The 17,998-nt window shown below is 44.0% G+C and overlaps 2 protein-coding genes across 14 annotated transcripts in view; both read right to left on the bottom strand.

The window, feature by feature from the left end:
* adcy1a (adenylate cyclase 1a) overlaps nucleotides 1–5,427 on the bottom strand; it is a 33,785-nt gene extending 28,358 nt beyond the window's left edge. For both annotated transcript variants that reach the window (XR_014124608.1, XM_035524718.2), the window contains exons 1-2: nucleotides 4,412–5,427; nucleotides 1,335–1,484 (exon numbers count right to left, since the gene is read on the bottom strand). Coding sequence is in view for 1 of the 2 variants with exons in the window: in XM_035524718.2 (XP_035380611.1) it covers nucleotides 1,335–1,484; nucleotides 4,412–5,059 (798 nt within the window). In the remaining variant the exon portion in view is untranslated. The remainder of the gene's footprint in view (nucleotides 1–1,334; nucleotides 1,485–4,411) is intronic.
* A 7,350-nt stretch (nucleotides 5,428–12,777) lies between these two features.
* sirt5 (sirtuin 5) lies at nucleotides 12,778–17,998 on the bottom strand. 12 transcript variants are annotated; one of them, XM_027027920.3, is made up of 11 exons: nucleotides 17,853–17,987; nucleotides 17,662–17,711; nucleotides 17,037–17,158; nucleotides 16,815–16,948; nucleotides 16,462–16,533; nucleotides 16,161–16,314; nucleotides 15,666–15,753; nucleotides 15,485–15,538; nucleotides 14,529–14,652; nucleotides 13,355–13,470; nucleotides 12,778–13,091 (listed from the first exon to the last, which is right to left on the bottom strand). In XM_027027920.3, exons 3-11 carry the CDS (start codon nucleotides 17,119–17,121, stop codon nucleotides 13,019–13,021), a joined length of 900 nt encoding a protein of 299 aa, XP_026883721.2. In that variant the 5' UTR covers nucleotides 17,122–17,158; nucleotides 17,662–17,711; nucleotides 17,853–17,987; the 3' UTR covers nucleotides 12,778–13,018. The 12 variants fall into 12 exon arrangements, with proteins under 12 accessions (XP_026883721.2, XP_081573512.1, XP_026883722.2 ...); XM_081717386.1 differs by having other exon boundaries at nucleotides 17,037–17,293; XM_027027921.3 differs by lacking the exon at nucleotides 17,662–17,711 and having other exon boundaries at nucleotides 17,853–17,998.

The raw sequence follows: 17,998 nt of genomic DNA on the forward strand, positions 1-17,998 counted from the left end.
GACTTTTACATGCTGTGTGTTTACAGGAACATTACTGAAACCACAACTTTACAACAACTGTTGCATGTAAAAAATACCCCTACCACAGCAGACTTCATGCACATGACGAATTATACATCTGTTAGCTGGTGCTTGTAATTGTTCCCTGATTGAAACTCCATTCAGATGCCATTTCTCATGGCCAGTGCATGACAATGACAATTTTAAAACTCTATTTAGCTTGTATAGTTCTCTTTCCTCCTAACAGAGCACGTTACCACTACCCAGACTCTCATGAGTGTCCACTTAATGAGCACTGCTGGTGTCGCAGGGTCGATTGCTGTCATGAGTTGAACCCGAGAACAAAATACAATTGTGGCATCGAGTACACATTCGCTTATATTCATGAAGGTCCTTAGTGTGTCTATGCATGTGCGTGTGTGCGCGTGTGTGTTTGTGTTGTTAGCGTGTGTTAATGTATAGAGTGGGCAGTGTTACCTTCTATTTGGGGAGTTTGGTAGGTAGGAGGTGGATGAGTCATGTGCAAACAATTATAACCAATTTCAGTCGCTAAGGAACAAGGAGAAAGTGTCATCTCTAGTGGAGTTGGAAAGAACATGCATCGTATCTCCTCTTCAATTCTCACCTGGTCCCAGCTGATTTACAAACCAGACTACAATAATCCACCAAACTCAAATTTGGATTTTTACTGGTAACAAAGTAGCTGGTGGGGAAACTTTATTAAAAAAAATGTTTTTTCAAAATATTTTTATTTGAAAAAATCGAATTCGCGCATGCTATTAACTTTGACATTGCTAACATAAAAAAAAGAATGAAATACGTTAATACATCTGTATCTATTGCAGAAGGATTTGACCTAAGCTATGAGTTTAATGCACTGCTGTCTTCCCATATTATATGCACTGTGTGTACTGGTCAGTTCCCACTCTAATGGCTATATAAGCTGTGTATGTGTATGATCAGAATGCGAATTCAGTGAGCCCACTAACCTTGCACTCCAGATCTCAATCCCATCGCTGGGTTGTGTGTGTGTGTGTGTGTGTGTGTGTGCATGTATTTACATGTGTACATGTGTATGTGTGTGTTTGCAGATAAATCTTGACCTTTAAGGTAGTCAAGGGCAATGAAAGCAATCTTGCAAAGTATTTACCTGTCAAAATGATGACTTTTTAACTTGAGAGAGAAAATGAGACATCTAAATTTTTGAATTTCAAAGAAGTTTCTCTCTCTCTACGTGTGCGTGTGTGTGTGTGTGTGTGTGTGTGTGTGTGTGTGTGTGTGCACTTACATACATGTAGCTGTGTTGTGAGTGTGTGTGTGAGTACACGTGAGACCTGTTTTTCATTTTCATCCTCCAGTTGCAGGCGTTGTTGGATGCAGTTCCTGGCCTGTAGGAAAGCCTTCCTCTGGGCACGCTCAGTGAGGACCCGCACAAACACGCCAGACAGGTTGACACCAACCAGCAAAACTGCATTTGCCAGCAACTACAGAAACATAGAGAAAATGTCATTGTTCAGTGTGTGTGTGTGTGTGTGTGTGTGTGTGTGTATGTGTGTGTGTGTGTGTGTGTGTGTGTGTGTGTGTGGAAAATTTGGAGTGTGGCAAAAGAATGAGAGTGAGCCAGGAGTGAGTAAGAGGCTACATGGAGAAAGGAAAGAGAGAGTGCTCCAAATATACAGAAGGGAGTGTCTTGAACAAAGATGGCTCACTGGGCTAATTTTTCCCAGTCTACCCTGAGATAAAAAGCTGGAACACATAAAGTGAAACAAAGTCACATATTACAGTGTCAACATTGACAAAAAGTAATTAGGTGCTCTTCATTTGAGATAACGATAAAGTGCTGAATTAAAATTAGATTGAGAGGTTTGCCTGTTTGTACTTGATCCTAGCCCTCTATTCTGTTGGGGAGAATAAAAAGAACCACCTCCTTTGTGCCATCCGTAGCCATTCACAGATTACTTTTTCCAATCCCAGGCTAAGACTATTGTAAAAGGCCTTATGAGAGTGGCTCAGAGAGTGCAAACACAGAGTCAAGCTAGTCATTATCACAAGCACTCAGTCTGTGGACTGGCAGGTCAAATTAAAGGGAGCCGTTGGTTGATTGTGTAAAGGGTAATACTTATTGATCTGCAGTTATGAATTGGCAACGCCTTTACCCACTGTGATGCCTTGGAAAGAGACAGAAAAGTGACTGTCAATTCTGCACATGGGAATCAAGACTGTGCTTTGTGCCAATAGCAGAGTGGAAGCTTTTATCCACTGAACAGAAGTAACTGGAAACCAACTTGCCCTAACGACACTAGTGGAGTCACTGGTCTCCCCTAATTTTTAACTAATTTTCGATGTGAAAGTGTTTCCACAGTTTCATAAGATGTATCGACATAACGTGTTGTGGTTCAGTAGCATGACAACAACAAATCTGGAATGCCCAGTATAAAGTGGCCCTCTGGGTAAAAAATTAAGGACTGTGTAAAAGTTTGAGTCACACAATATATTATAAGACATTTGCCTATTTATTTGAATGTCTATTTATATGTATATGCCGTAAATCAAAAACACTACCAAAACAAACATTAATACAGTACAAAGTAAGAGTGGTGTGGGTTTTCAGAATAGACTGTATCCTGCTAGGCATCGCGACTCCAGCACCTTCAGCACTGCGTCTTTAAGCATGATGACAACTTCAAAAACATTGAACCATTAAGCCATCCATCTGTCCACTGCCTGAATGAGCAGAACAGAGCTCCGTCCTCCACAGAACCGATCCAGGGCAGGACTACTCAGTCGAACAAACGCAGAGTGGCAACTGGCAAAAGAAGACTCTCAGAACAATCTCCCATGCTACCCCTTTTCTTAAAGCAAACACATGCTTACTGGTTTAATAAAAGGCTTTTCATACAATTTTAGTGCTTGACTTTGAAACGGTACTTTAAGTAGGCCAAATATGTTCATGTTAAAATAACCATATTAAGTATTAAACATTAATAATAATGTATATTATTAAACATTAATAAACCAAAAACATTCTGGAAAAAAAATCAGATGTTAACTGAAGTAAAGAATGATAGTTCTAATAAAGTGTCTCACTGCTAAACTTGCAAACATAGGGCTTTAAGTAAACAGAGCCCTCTGGAGGTAGGCTGCTTTAGTTCTACAGTATTTAGTATGATCGTAGCGAACATTAGCTACTGGTATATTCAGAGTGAACTTCTGTTTCTGTGGTTTCTATTTAGCAAACAACATTACATTTATGAAAGACCACTGTGAGTCACAACGAATAACTCGTCACTTCACTGTAAATTAGTAAATGATTTATTACGAGAACGCAAAGGTACAGCTTGTTCTCAGAAAAGTCCGTTATAATGGCGCATATCTCAAAAATGTCCCTCTGACGTTTTATTCGTGTTTTACATTTTACATTCTTTCATTTTATTTGTTTTACGGGGACGTTTTATTTCATATTCATTCCTATATAAAACATGAAAATGATTTTACATAATTCATTAAACGCATTAAAAGTAGGCTAGTAGTGAGTATTATACTTAAGCCGTATTTTAAGAAGGTAATATTCAGTATCATTAAGCGTGTCAGATATGTGTATTAAAAAAAAATTAAAACTAAAATCTCGTTAGAATAGTTGGGGTGCAATTCTGATTAATCTTTGAGTGCTTCCGAGGTTCACATGTCTACAATCTATCTTAAATTCGTAGCGAAGAGAGTGTGAAATGTAAGGTTTAGATCAAATGAAGCAGAAGCGGACCCCAGGGCTCGCATGTAGTAACAAAGCAAATGACTTGTGATAGCCATGTGATGACCATGGCCACGCTCCCAAAGTTCCACGGAGCACATCTGCCCCTTTTTTTTTTTTTTTAGAACCATCGATTTGAATTTGAATAAAAAGTTGCTTTCAGAGTGGAGCGTGTAGACAGAGAGTGACAAGGCGTTGGGTTATGTGGTTTCGAATTACGCTCAGTGAGAATTCCCTGTTAAGCTCCACTAGTGGACGGAATAGAGTACCGAGAGCGCGTCCTCACACACGCGATCCAGTATTTTAAAGCCTAAAACATTCATTTCGATCATTTTAAACACGACACACTTTTAATGAGCATTAAAGGTCTTCTAACGACTGACATTTCCGTGACTTTTAGGGTCAATGTATCTTCCTCGAGCCGCTGGAGGGGACGTCAGCCAGGTTTGTGCACTCGCGTTTGAAGCGGTACAGCCCGTCCGGTGCTTTTCTCGTCCCTCCCTCCACTCTCATAATGCACGTGCAGCGTAGGCGCGGGATATAATCAACACTGGGGCGTATGAGTTATCGACCAAACAATTCTCTACAACCACATATATGCATAAACATTTGCAATTCTATCTTACTAAATGTAAAAAAAAAAAAAAAATTGACAGAGCTTACCGGAGTCCATACCCGTGGCCTGTGGGCTGTCACGGATGTTGCAGTGACAATGAAATGAGATGCAGCCACCAAGATGCCGAACAACACGGCCAGAAGTGTCCGCACCGGGAGGAGGGAGTAAGCAACGAACGTCACGAGCATTAGCTGCCACACACCTTGCTCAGGTGCCGTAGCCGTTTCATAAGGCCCTTGCGCGCTATGCGCGCTGTGCTGCGCTCCGGGACCAATTGCGAGAGGGAATGGACAACAGAGCAGGGCAAAGGTAAAACTGAAAAGAAGAGCGAGCCTTGCTATTTGCTGCAGCTGCGTCACCTGTAAATATTTGACGTTGGTGACGATGAAGAGTGAAGTGAAAATGACGCAGTGCACCGGGTGCGAGCCCTTGGAGACGGTGAAACGCGAACCGGCGGACAGCAGCTCAACCAGCGCCAGCGTTGACGCGGCGAGGATGAGGACGGCCAGCGCTTTGAGCGTCGCTGTCTGCTCGAGTTTCAGATTATACTTCTGGAAAAGACTCTCGAGCTCCTTGCAGTCGAATTCATCCTCGCAGGGCATGCGCGCGAACGGTGTGCCGGTAAGGCAGCGAGTTTTTGTCCGCCGTGTTTGGACTCTGGGAAACGGAACTTCCTCCATACCGGGGCCATTCATACATTCGGACCCGGCGCGACTCCGACTCCTCACGAACACCTCGCGTCCCGCGTTTCTGTTGACATGGATGAAACACCGTCCTGCCCTCCACAGAGCGCGCGCGTTGCAGCTGTAAATGACTTGAAGCCGTTTGCACCAGCTCGCTAGTGTTTAATCCTCTACACGCGCGCCACCATCCACAGGTTGGTGACTGCTGTCTGGTGTGCTGGCGGAGAGAGTGAAATAGGGAACGCAGCACGCGCAAGAAACACCCGCCTCCGCTTTCCTCTCGCACCCCTCCCTCCGCGCGGCGGTCTCCGTGGACTCGGCCGCCCGTAGCGCCTGCAGTTTGTTCGGCCCCAGAAGGAGGTTAACATCGACAGTGCGTAGCCGGGACTCCCCTCTCTGCATCCTACCACCGCATCTCAGATCGCGCTCAGATCGAATCACGCCTGCGCAGCGTCAGCTTGGGAAGCAAGGCACGTCTCTCGGTTCTCCACTGCCCCGCCCCCTTCCATAGCCCCCTACCCCGCCAAAAGAAGCATCACATCAGTTGTGGCAGATGCATGGGTTAGCGAAACAGCTATCCTCTACGGATGAAGAACATTCCCCCAGCCTTAATAACACTTATAGGCTGGTTTGTGAGACGATAACTGGGGCAAGTGCGGTTTTGATTTTTGATGTGAGCTCATGGCACGAGATGTGAGATGAATGGGACAGAAATAACCCGGGAGAATTTCCCCGCCGCGCTGACGGGATGCTGTACGGTGTTATAAATAGAAGTCGGTCCTGATGAGAGGCATCGCATCAGTGGCCTTTTAATTAAGCGCTTTAATTCCAGCTCGAGCCTTTGTTTTGAGCACCGTTTGAGCCCGAGCGGCGCTCCGTTACCAATCCGGTGAGGAGCAGGTGTTTCGGATTACTGATCGCATTCATCTATTATTCTCGCACATCTGTCACTAAATTGATTACCACCGAGCGTCTAAGTGGATTTTTACATTGGTACAATAAGGTTCAGGAGGCGCGCGTACCATACTATTAATGATAAGTTTCTCGCGCATTCATTAGACTAATGTTAATTGGTCCGCCAAGGGGGCGATTGAAATCCCATTTCTTATTCTGCACTAGAGCAATAAGTCACAAGTGCACTGAAATATACCCAGACCCATTAAGTCTTCAAACACAAGTCAAAGACTTCGCATTACAAAATAACCATAGACATATCATCCATGTGAAAAAGCATGATTTATTCTTAATATTTTCATAAAAAATAACATCTATATCCCTCGTGTTACCCTCAATGTCCACGATCGCAAATGGACTTCAAAAAGATAGTTATAATAGACTATAGTGTTGTTGTTCCTAGGCCTAAATTATAAAGTTTTAAATTGTTATTACTAAGCTTTTAAATTACAATTGCTTATCAATTTTCTATCATGTAGGCACAGTGAAAAAAAACTATAATCATATTCTGATGCCATTGCTTAGAGGAAAATCTTTTACGCTGATTTTTTTCCCCAAAAGCATGTCACAGTTGCTCCACTGCACGAAGCATTCTCCCATTGCCAAGACATCAGTGCGCAAATTCCCATATTGCTATAACGAGGTGGCATCTCTTCTTCAGCTCACCCCACAGGCTGTCCGTGGCATTTAGATCAGACAACTAGGATGGCCCTTGAAAAGGCTGTGTGGTTAGCAAGCCTGAAAGCTCCTTTTCGTATCTCAGCTTCCCATAGAACCAGTGTCAGTCGAAGTTTGAACTCTGCTTGTGATGTGATTAGAGCAGAGGCTTCTGCAACAATGCCTTAGGTATAGACATGGCATCTTGTAGTCTGGGGGACCTGCAAACCCCCAAACTGCAACAGACACCTGCAGTTCTCTCACTGTGACTGGTGGATAAATCTCCAGATTTAGCTTTTAGCTTTTAGCTTGCTTGATCTGTTGCAACATTGCTCATGGAAGCAAACTACATGCACACTACATGCATCCATATCTTTCTTTTTAGGGTTCTAAACATCTTTACCTTGAAGAATATACTTTTCCATGTCTTGAGTGTAAGAACAGGCAGCTTAATAATGACACACACACTTTCCAAACAATAAAAGCAACTACAGAGTAAAAGAGAGCTTTCCTTTTTAGTGGTAGCTCAGTGGTTAAGGTACTTGCAGGGAGACTCAGGGGTTAAGGTACTTGACTTATAATCAGATGGTTGCTGGTTCAAGCCCCAACACTGCCAACTTGCCACAGTTGGGTCCCTGAGCAAGACCCTTAAACCTCAATTGCTCAAGTTGTACTCAGTCATAACTGTAAGGTTTTTTTGGATAAAAGTGTCAGGTAAATGTAATTACCTTTGCAAACATGCTCTCCATTTTATTCTCTCTATGTCCCTCTTTCTCATATACAAATTGTTTTCTTTTACTTTTATGTCTTCACCAAGTAGAAGAACTCCGAGAATAGGAGTCAGTCAGGTGATCACCTCACAATGCTTCCTCAAAAAGAGGAGCTCCACAGTGTGTGTGTGAGAGACAGCATAGTAATAAGAACAGACAGCTTTACAAGCACCAGTCTCCCTGCATTATATTTGGATAGTAACTATTCACAAGGAGTCGCACACTCACACATTTGTTAAGACTCACAAACACACATACCCACAAATCCTCACTTACGCAAGATGACATCTTGCATTTTGGAGCCTCTGTCCCTCCTCCTGGTTGGCAGATGGGGGTGGTGTTTCCATAGTAACAGAGACAGGAAGCTCCCCACACCCTTTCAATTACATCTTATGTGAGGTAGGCTGTGCTCTCCATCACGAATACAGGCACATGGGTACACGTATGCACACGTACACGCATCCACATACAAACACACAAAGACAGCACTGGAACCTGAGTGGGATGTCAGGAGAAGCAGATTGCAGAGAGAAAGAGAGAGAGAGAAGGTAAACAGAAACACATGGTTTATACTGAGCAGTGTCTCCACCCCCCCCCCCCCCCACACACACACACACACATTTTTAACATGAGTATCACAGGGAAATCACAAGTAAATGATAACACATGCATGCCCAGGCAAACACTTACCAGAAATGTCAGTGTCAGCTAACCTGGCCAACTTTCTTTTTATTCTTTCAAATTCCTCGGCTCCAGACATGCGTCATGTCCTGATCTGAAGCTGGGTGAGACTGTCCATTTCTGGAATGAGTCACGCAACTCCTGCCCTTTACTAAAAAGACACAACCCTACACCTGCACATGCACACATACATATGCACACGTGTGCGCACACACACATGGCCGCACGCACGTATGCACGCACGCACGCACACACACACATTGAACAAATACACAATATTCTAACCAAAGAGCCAAATTTACAACTGACAGACCATTATTGTCTGTGTAAGATTTTAGGCCTGTTCCAGTATTGCCCACTGGGAATTTTACAACCTGGAGACAATTTTGCAAAGAAAGAAACAAATTATTAGTTAGTTTTTGGGGTTTTTTTCAGACTTAGTAGTAACTGAATTAGATACTTTCTAATTATTTCTACACTGGCCTGTTTACAAACATGAAAGTTGGGGCTCTTGGCGCTTTGCTTGAAAAGATGGAGGAGATTGAGAAGGAGCCACTTTGCAAAACGGACATCAGCGGCAGTGGGGAACATAGCTATTGTCGGAGGAATATCAGGCACGCTCTTCCTCACAGACCTCATTTATTGCACAACTCTCATGGCACTTTCAGATATATCATTAACTAAGTATGATTGCAAAATCATCACTGCTGCAAATCAAAAAACAAACCATTTAGCACACATTTCCAACAGCACCATAACGTAGTTATTATTACAAGATGACTGAGCCTATTACTGTGAACTCTCTCCTATAGTCATGATGATCTTATTGCTGTAATGTTTTTGGAAATGTGTCCTGATTAGTTTATGTATGTGGGTACAGGATGTAGCTGCACTGGGGGGCAGCTCTGGACCTTCAGAGTTGATTTGTGCGATAACACACTCGTAGCCCTGTGCAGGAGTGCACTGATTCACACTGCACACATAAGAGACTAATAATTCTCCACTTTAGGAAAGTATGCATGTGCGCACACACGCGCGCACACACACACAAAAAGTTGTTCTCTTCTAAATGGGTCTCTGAAGAGCGGCTTAAACTGAGCAATAGACGAAGCAACTAGCTTTAGCTTTTTTATCTTAATTCCCTTCAGACTTTTCAGCTCTTTAACATAGACCATTAGCGTCCTCTCATCACCCGAGTAAAACGCACGCACGCACGCACACAGCCACACCATGCAGACAATTCACTACAAACGTGAACAGGATGAGCAAAATCTTATATGGACAGCATTGTATTACTAGCAGTACATTTAGAGGCAGGTTAGTGTGCTTGCTTCGTGTGTGGCAGTTAATGCAGCATTAACAAGCCTTAGGCTAATCTCTGATCTATCCTCCATGCCACTTAGCAGTAGTCAGTAGCAACTCAAATTAGAGATAGCCTACTCTCACTTGACTAAAAAGCGTATCTGTCCGAGAATAGGGTTTGAATCCTGTTGACATTGGCAAATGCATATCTTGCATAGCCATATTTCAGTCATCGCTCCTAACCGGAAATCTGTACAGGCATAACTACCACATCCAAACAAGTGTCACGGCGGTCTCGATATCGCAAGACTCCACTCCGGGTTTTCTGGGGGAACCTCCATATTGCAGTGACTCCTGCAGTCTATGCTGCAGGTTGGCCAGATGTCCCTCACCTGCACAACTACCCACAGTTCACCTGGCCACACCTGCGGCACATTCACGGATTCAGTGAGTCACCGACAAATGCTTACTTTCAGCCTGATAAACTCTGTAAGGTCTTGCCAATAATAAAGTATACATGTGGATTGCTGAAATGTTTCCCCTAATACTCTTTTCTGCTATCGATTGATTAAGATATTGATTAAGATGCCTGTTTCCTGACCTCATTTCTTGTTCATGCTAGCCATTGTGGATGCTTGGATGTCTCAACAGAGCTTGCACATGCTTCCTAAATGACTGCCAGTCGTTACAATAACCAGTGAGTAGGTTATCTGTGATTTCCACATTACACTGGGAGTCTGTTCTGTTGGAGAACAGGGCTGTTTGCCTGTCAGATGGTCTTGTTTAGCTGTGGCTTTGGAGATCTTTGGTCTTCATCGTTGTGGCTCTCCGCAGCCTGGGTGTCTAGACAGTGACCAGGTCGCCTCTAAAACAAACAGCCCTCTTATTTACTTTTCTTTCTAAACACAGTGGAACTAATCAGATGGAGTAAACTAATTTAGACATGGTAATATCAAGCTAAATCACAAGTATGGTCAATAATAGGGTGGGGCGTATTCCCTACAGGATCGGAGATTAATTTGCTTTTGAGATCGTTTGGTTTTCTAAGTGGGCAAGCAACAACTTGTCTGCTCTGGGATTTGGGAATACAAGTGTCTAGTGTGGGGGGAATGAACAGGTCTGGAGGACTGTGTGGAAGACGATCCGCCCCCTTCAGACACTCATTTAAAGGAGTTTCAATCATTCTCCTGTTGATGTTCTGACACCCAGCACTGCTGTGGTTTATACCACGGCAGTGACCACACTGTTCTCCTACAGGAACGGTACCATACGTCCAGTCCTTGGCACCAGCACTGGCAGTCGGCGCCGTCGTTGACACTTTTGGGAGGGTTTATGTGGCACTGCTTGCATTCCGATGAGGGGTATTAGCATAATTGGCTACATGTTAGCTGCTAGCCTAAATGAAGGTTTGTGGCCCTGGCAGAGAAACACACCTGCAGGCCCCATCTCCACCAGACAAGAACAGAGCAGAACACGGGGAAGGTGGTTTGTGTGTGTGTGTGTGTGTGTGTGTGTGTGTGTGTGTGTGTGTGTATCTCCTCTGAGTACTCACTACAATGGATAAGTTGAGAATTGTTTAGAGTGTGAACAGAAAGGTCTCTATATGTGCAAAGGTGTGTGCATTTCAATTAGATTGGGGTTTTGGGTTGAAACCAAAGGGATGCAATAATCCCTGCATGGCTCTGAGATCTCAGTCTCTTAGCAAAGCTTCCTCTCTATTTATAAATCTCTTAATCTGTACAGAGAGCTCGGAGAGGCAGACACACACACACGAGTGAGTGAAACATTTCTATATATACAGCCCATATAATACGAGGTACACATGTTCATATGAAAGAGGCTTGCATTAGGCACTGCCATGCCAGTCTCTGAGTGTCATTTTTTATTTTTATTTTTTTGAATGAGTGTGCTAATGCTAATAAGTCACAGCTGTAAATCCAGGACATGGAAAAAGTAAGATGGTCTCAGAATGCCTCTTGGGTTCTCTGGGGGTCATGACTCTTAGCCTTACCAGAGCTGTAAAGGAGAAACAGCTGCAAATGTATGGATATTTAGCCTTTTCAGACAGACTTCAAAAGATCTGCGGTACCGTTTAATGTTAGCATGGCCCCAGCCGCCTTTGGGCTTTTCATTAGACATTTTTGGGCAATAATAGGGGGATTTATTTATTTATTTTTATCTTTTCACATCACACAAACTATTCATGTAGAAAAGAAACTGCTTGAGGTGTTCATTTGGCTTAACTGATGAGAATGCTGATGCACTTTAATGAAACGTCCGTGGAGAGAGCCAAACACTACGACCTACTTTTTCAATTGTCCTCTTGTGTACAGACAGGGTGACAAAGTGTTTTTTGTGAATGCAGCAGGAGGAACCATCTCCATCATGTGGTTCCCCCATGCCCCGCCCCATCCCTTACCTCACCCCTCCACTAATTCCACTGCATGCTCAGGCTGTGTTGGTGCTCAGATTGGTGTGAAATCGACATTTAATGGGAGTGCGGGCATGCGCGTGTGTAGGACTGGTGGTGTATCTCAAAGGATTTAGGCCTTTGTGTGTCTGAGGAGATTCACATCATGTGTGCGTGTGTTCACCTTTAAGCTCAGACTGGTGTGAAATCATGGTTTAATGGACAGGAAATGGTGTGTGTTATTTTTGGAGCAGACTGTTGTATCTGAAACACCTCTCTCATTGCTCGAGAAGCTAATGAGCCACACTCTCAACAGGAGACCAGACACACAGCTATACGTCCTTTTTCAATCACATACTGCAGCTCTTACTGATCAGTAAAGCCTCCTTTAAATACATGAGCCAATATCATTTGAATTTATATAAACAAATAAGAATTTTGTTCACCCAGCCAAGTAATATTTCAGGCACGTTTAACACACTCTTAATACCAATAATATTATGGCTTGTTAATGTCAGCTATTAACCTATACTTTTAATTAATTTTCATATACAATGTATATTTTCCCCATACCTGTCCTACATACACCGCTACAAACTTTCAATACAGAATTAGTTTATATGTTAGAGGGTTTATGCTATGTGTATGGTTAGTGTACGCAGGTGAGGGTTCTACTCATATTGGGAAGTGTCAAACACAATAGTGCTTTTCTCCTGTGTCTCTCTATAAAATGTGACAGTTCACCATGCTGGGGGTTGGGAGGTTAGTTTTCAGCTGGACAATAGAATCTGGCTTCAGACTAGACACAATCAAGGTGACCCCCTGCCACAAGGAACACACAGACCCAAGCCATGTTAAACGCTCTCTTTTATACACACACACACACTTTCCACTCTATGGCAATCCCTCAACCACACACACCAACGTCGTTTGGACACGGTGAAAATGGCACAGCCTTCAAGGTGTGTGGACAACTTTATTTTTGCCCAAATCCATCCTCCTCACCCTGGTGTCAATCGGAACAGCAGGACAGCATTTAAAAGAACCCAAGCATCACCAGAGCATGGACGTGCACCCTCTGTTCTAAACTAGCATCACCAGAGCATGGACGTGCACCCTGTGTTCTAAACTAGCAACACCAGAGCGTGGATGTGCACCCTGTGTTCTAAAGCGCAGTGCAGGGGGACGGAGTGCTCCTCAGATGACCTCGCTCTGGTGACGTGCCAGAGCAGGGGGCAGCGTCCTGCCACACGGACCCTCAAAGTGATACCTGGTGGAGAGAGGGTGGTGTTTAGGGGCAATCCAACAGCTCATCAATTCAAGTAGTGCAGTGTAGGAGCGCTACTGGTTCTCAGCAGTTGATAATCATGCACTGATATAGCATATGCCTGTCACATGAGGAGGTGGTAGGAGGTTTTTGATGTCGCAGAGGGAGAAACGGGTGACTCCAGGGCCCCTCACACAGTGGTACGTGAGAGAGACACCAATAATGTGCAGGTGGTCAGAGGTGGGTGCGTGTGTGTCATGACTCACATAAACCTCTGCGTGGCAGGTGTGCTCTCCATGTTAAATTCCGCCACACACACTCCTCGAGCTGCCACCTGGGGCGCAAACATGGCCGCTGGGTAAACTATGGAGGAGGTGCCGACCTGGAGACAATGACCACACACGCGTGCATAACGATGCAGGATGCATGTTTTCCTGGTAATGGGACACCAGCATCCCCAGTTCTACCCCACTAAAGTTTAAGCTGTCTGCCCCAAGTGTTACTGTGGGCTTCCTCAGTCCACCTTACCTTTCGTTTGAAGCCTGCTATTTTGTTCGAGTTTACGAGGTTAAAAAATGCTCCGGATGGCTTGGCCACAGTCCAGGGTGGTGAATTAACAGCACAGATTTATTAACAGCAAACTACTAGTAGGTCTGTGAAATACTCTGCATTCACTGGGCTTTGAATTTCCCTTTAGATACTCATTGCCATACAGAACTTCACCCTAACCCAGTCAATGGACTGTCAGAGCTGGAAATCGATCGCTTGTGCAACATGCGATATTTATCATGTGATATGCCCGGTCTGAACACCAAAAGGAACATGCCACTACCCCGTCTGCTCAAGCAAGAGTTTCTCCAGGGAGGCTCGGCACACATCTTGCTGACAAACAGTCTAGATTCAATTGCGCAGGAAGGCTAATTACACAGTCATTACCGTTAAGCATAGGTGAGGCTCCCAAAGACCCAAAATAATGAAACTAACTTGATTATGAATATGAAGCATGGAACTTCATATCCGGTGCCAAACTATATTTACTAATATTGCGTAATGCTCACTGCATATTTCTTGCACAGACCTACATTTTTTTTGACTGTAATTAAAAAATGACATGTCACAAATTCATTAGAACAAAATGTGTGTGTGTGTGTGTTATATATATATATATATATATATATATATATATATATATATATATATATATGTGTGTGTGTGTATGTGTGTGTGTGTGTGTGTGTGTGTGTGTGTGTGTGTGTGTGTGTGTGTGTGTGTATGTATAGAGAGAGAGAGAGAGAGAGAGATGGATAGATTGATTCATTGACTGTTGCCTGGCTCTAGAAGACAAACCAAATGTGTAGTTTACGAGGGTCATTTTACTGAACACGTCCATGAAGCTCAGTGAGAGTAAAGACGCTAAGAGACACCCATGCGCACACCCACCACTAAGCAGAGGTCACATCTCTCCAGCTCCTGTTCCACGCTGGTCAGAATATCAGCATCCAGTGTCTCTCCAAACCACACCACGTGTGGCCGCAGAAGACCATGACAGCCCTGCCTATCACATCTGCACGCACGCATGCACACACACACACACACACACACACACACAAACACAATAAATAGAATAGAGTAGAATAAAATAGACAACGTCCTATTCTGGAGAGCTAAGATATTGCGCTGGGGGCCTAATGTCTGCAAACCTGCAGTGCCCCCGTTTTCACTCACACACCTTTAACAAAGAAAGAATCCTAATTAGCAAAATGAGGTGCCTCTCTGCAGGTTTGACCCAAAACCCCTCGGACACTGTGTCCTGCTATAATGAAATGCATGCTGCCGATCCCTGAAACTGGTGAAGGCTGCACATAGACACATGGCTTAATAATAATCTTTTCTCTTTAAAAATAGTATTAAAAAATGGTATAAAATATGGAACCTTTAGTGTGGTGGTGTGGCACATGGGTGGAACCAATATTTTTAAACATTGCCGTACGGGGTGCAGTTTAGTACTCCTTCTGCAGACCGTCACATTTACAAGTTCCTGCTGCCCCCTAGTGGAGAAGCAGCTGATGCTTCCCATTAAATCCTCTAAAACAAGTTCCCAGTCACATCACTGGCGATCCCTAGCAAGATCCCAACCCAGACCAGGTTTCTGTTACATCGATCTTATGCAAAAAAAGAGCATTGCTGCCCTCTGATTATTTGCTTCATGTGTATGAGGAGCTGGAACATATCAAAAATCTGGACTAGCCACACCAGAAGGTGGACATGAAGAAACCCTGACCCATATTCCAGCTGCTTCCACTCTATTCTGACCAATGCCTGCGTGCCAGTAGTGTCCACACAGATGCATACAGCAAGACCACCTCTCTCTCGCACCATTTCTTACACATGTGTACCTAGGCAGATCCTCCACTGGTATTCTGGCCTCCTTGGCATTGGGGTCAGGGGCACTAAGGAAGCAAGAAAAAAAATAAATACATACAGAGACACTGTGTGTGTGTGTGTGTGTGTGTGTGTGTGTGTGTGTGTGTGTGTATGTGTGTGTGTGTGTGTGTGTGTGTGTGTGTGTGTTTTCACCCCTTTCCCTTCAGTGCAGGGCAGACAGGGCTCTTGTAGTTTTCCTTGACTTCACCACAGCTCATGCAGCGTGTTTTAAACAGACTACCTAGAAGGAGAGCGGTCGAGACAGCACGTTACTGCTGGAGCACTTTATAAAGCTCCAACATAGACCAGCATTAATGGTTATGTGGAACCAGGACACAATATTCTACCATGCAAACAGTAAATACAAACTGATCTCCTGCCAAATCTATTGCTAATTATGGGATTTTGGCAAGTTTAGAGGGGTTGAGTTGATATTTCCCAAGACACTAATGCAACCTACAACACAGGTAGGTTAGGACGCTAATATTAGAAATTAGAAATGTACTCCTTTAGCATTGGCCTTTGCACCGATATTCAAAATGATACTGCACAGAGCAAGAGAGGCACCGCAAGATCACAGTGTTTGGAATCAGTAACTGACCAATCACAGCCAAGCCCATCTGGCAGCATGAAGTTGCTGAGCCTTACCGTGGATCTCCAGCACGTGTTTGGAGCCGGCTCGACGGTGCAGCTCGTCGATGTTCTGGGTGATAACGACTACAGAGCGCCCCTGCTGGCCGAGACGAGCCTCACACTCAGCGATAGCCAAATGGGCTGGGTTGGGCTCCTTACTACTCATTACCTGCGCACACACACATTTAAAATGCAGACAGAAATTAAAATTGTTGACATACTATTTCACAACAAATAAATGTGTGCATTGTTGCTATGCATTACTGTGCATATCACTATGCATTGCATGCAGGCAATAGTAGGTAGTTGAGGGTACCTCACGTCTGTAGTGATAAAACTCCCACACCAGGGACGGGTCTCGGGAGAATGCACCAGGAGTGGCCAAATCCTGCAAGACCAGTTTGTTTATGATAAGATATACAATAGACAGAAGCTATTACAATCACATTAAATGAGATACAGATACTTGGAAGAAGTCCACATTTACTAATCACATTAGAGTGAGAATCCTGATCCGGCATCAGCTCCTACCCTGTTGACATGGATGAAGTCGTACAGGCATAAAAGACCAAAGCTGATGTAGGATGACTGGGTTACTGTGGCATTACCGTGAAACGTCTGCTACATAAGACCCATTGTTCTACTGTGAAACATGTGCGTGTGTGGAACCTGAGCCTGCCACGTCCTCCAGTATCCCCCAGCCCCTCTGAACGTTGGGACACCGCTCTCTGCGCTGACTCCAGCCCCTGTGATTATCGCGATGTGCTTGGCCTTGGCAAACTCCTCCCGAAAATGGGCCAAACCTGCCGTAAACCCACGCATGCAAAGATCATGAAGAAAATGTGCAAATGTGAAACGTTTTGAAACTGCATGCAAAAACCCATGTCTTACTCGAGCTCGGTCTGGCCATCTCGGGTGTATTCCTGGTAGCTCTGGCAACAGCACACAGGTGAGCGGTCAGTGTCCTGCGGATCATCCGGGGTCACGCCTAACAGGTGCAATCGCAGGTACACCTGGAACACGCAGGCTTGCTAGGAAATAACCGTAAAGCTTCCTCGTTCCTCATTCCAGCTTTCTGCGAATGAGGAGCTTGTACATCATGCGATTCAGCAACGAAGACCTTAGATAAGATATAACTGCAGATCCAACTGCAGAATGCACCCCATGGGTAAATAGTAGGAAAGAAACACCTTTTTATTAAACGAACGCTGTGATATATACTAACCGTAAGAACAATATTTTTGGAAGCGTCGCTTTTTTTTTTAATAAAACAGTGGGCCAATGCTTGGACGACGAGAAATCAAGCAATATCCCTTTCGATAACTAATATTCTAATATAATATAATTATATATAATACATAATAGAATTAAACATTCTAACTTAGAAAAGAATACTAGTTCGCTATCCTGTGCGCACAAACTAGGCTATTTCGAGTTGTTTTCTTATCCTAGCTAGTTACGTTAGCACATTATACGCCGATTAGATGATTAAATACTTAATAACGAGATAACTCACGTATGCTTAACTGGTCGAGTAGCAATTAACCTTGCAACCAGGGCTTCTCCCTTCAGTGGAGGGGAGAACCTATCTTAGGTTACATTTTACAATAATCGCTGATTCGACATGATGAGGTTCAAATTGTAACCCGCTAACAACATTCAATGTCTCCCCGTTAGAAATACAAGGGTGATATTTTTAGATCTTACCGTCCGCTCATACAAGCCTTTGTGCACAAAGACATACTCGAAGCTGTAGTAGAACTGGAAACTGCGATTGCGTATCTTTACCTAGGCGAAAACGCCGCCCGTCACTGACGCAGACGGGGCAAATCCAGCCAGAGAGAAGATTGACA

This window comes from Electrophorus electricus, chromosome 7, assembly GCF_041902795.1.
Source record: "Electrophorus electricus isolate QZ-2024a chromosome 7, ASM4190279v1, whole genome shotgun sequence".
Lineage (NCBI taxonomy): Eukaryota > Metazoa > Chordata > Actinopteri > Gymnotiformes > Gymnotidae > Electrophorus > Electrophorus electricus.

What these genes read in the sequence shown, in the direction of transcription:
- sirt5 (XM_027027921.3), bottom strand. Translation starts at nt 17,121, where the DNA reads ATGATCCGCAGGACACTGACCGCTCACCTGTGTGCTGTTGCCAGAGCT. An exon ending in GATGGCCAGACCGAGCTCGA is followed by an intron (nt 16,949 to 17,036) that starts GTAAGACATGGG and finishes GGTTTACGGCAG; the next exon opens with GTTTGGCCCATTTTCGGGAG. An exon ending in GATGTGACCTCTGCTTAGTG is followed by an intron (nt 13,471 to 14,528) that starts GTGGGTGTGCGC and finishes CATTGTCTCCAG; the next exon opens with GTCGGCACCTCCTCCATAGT.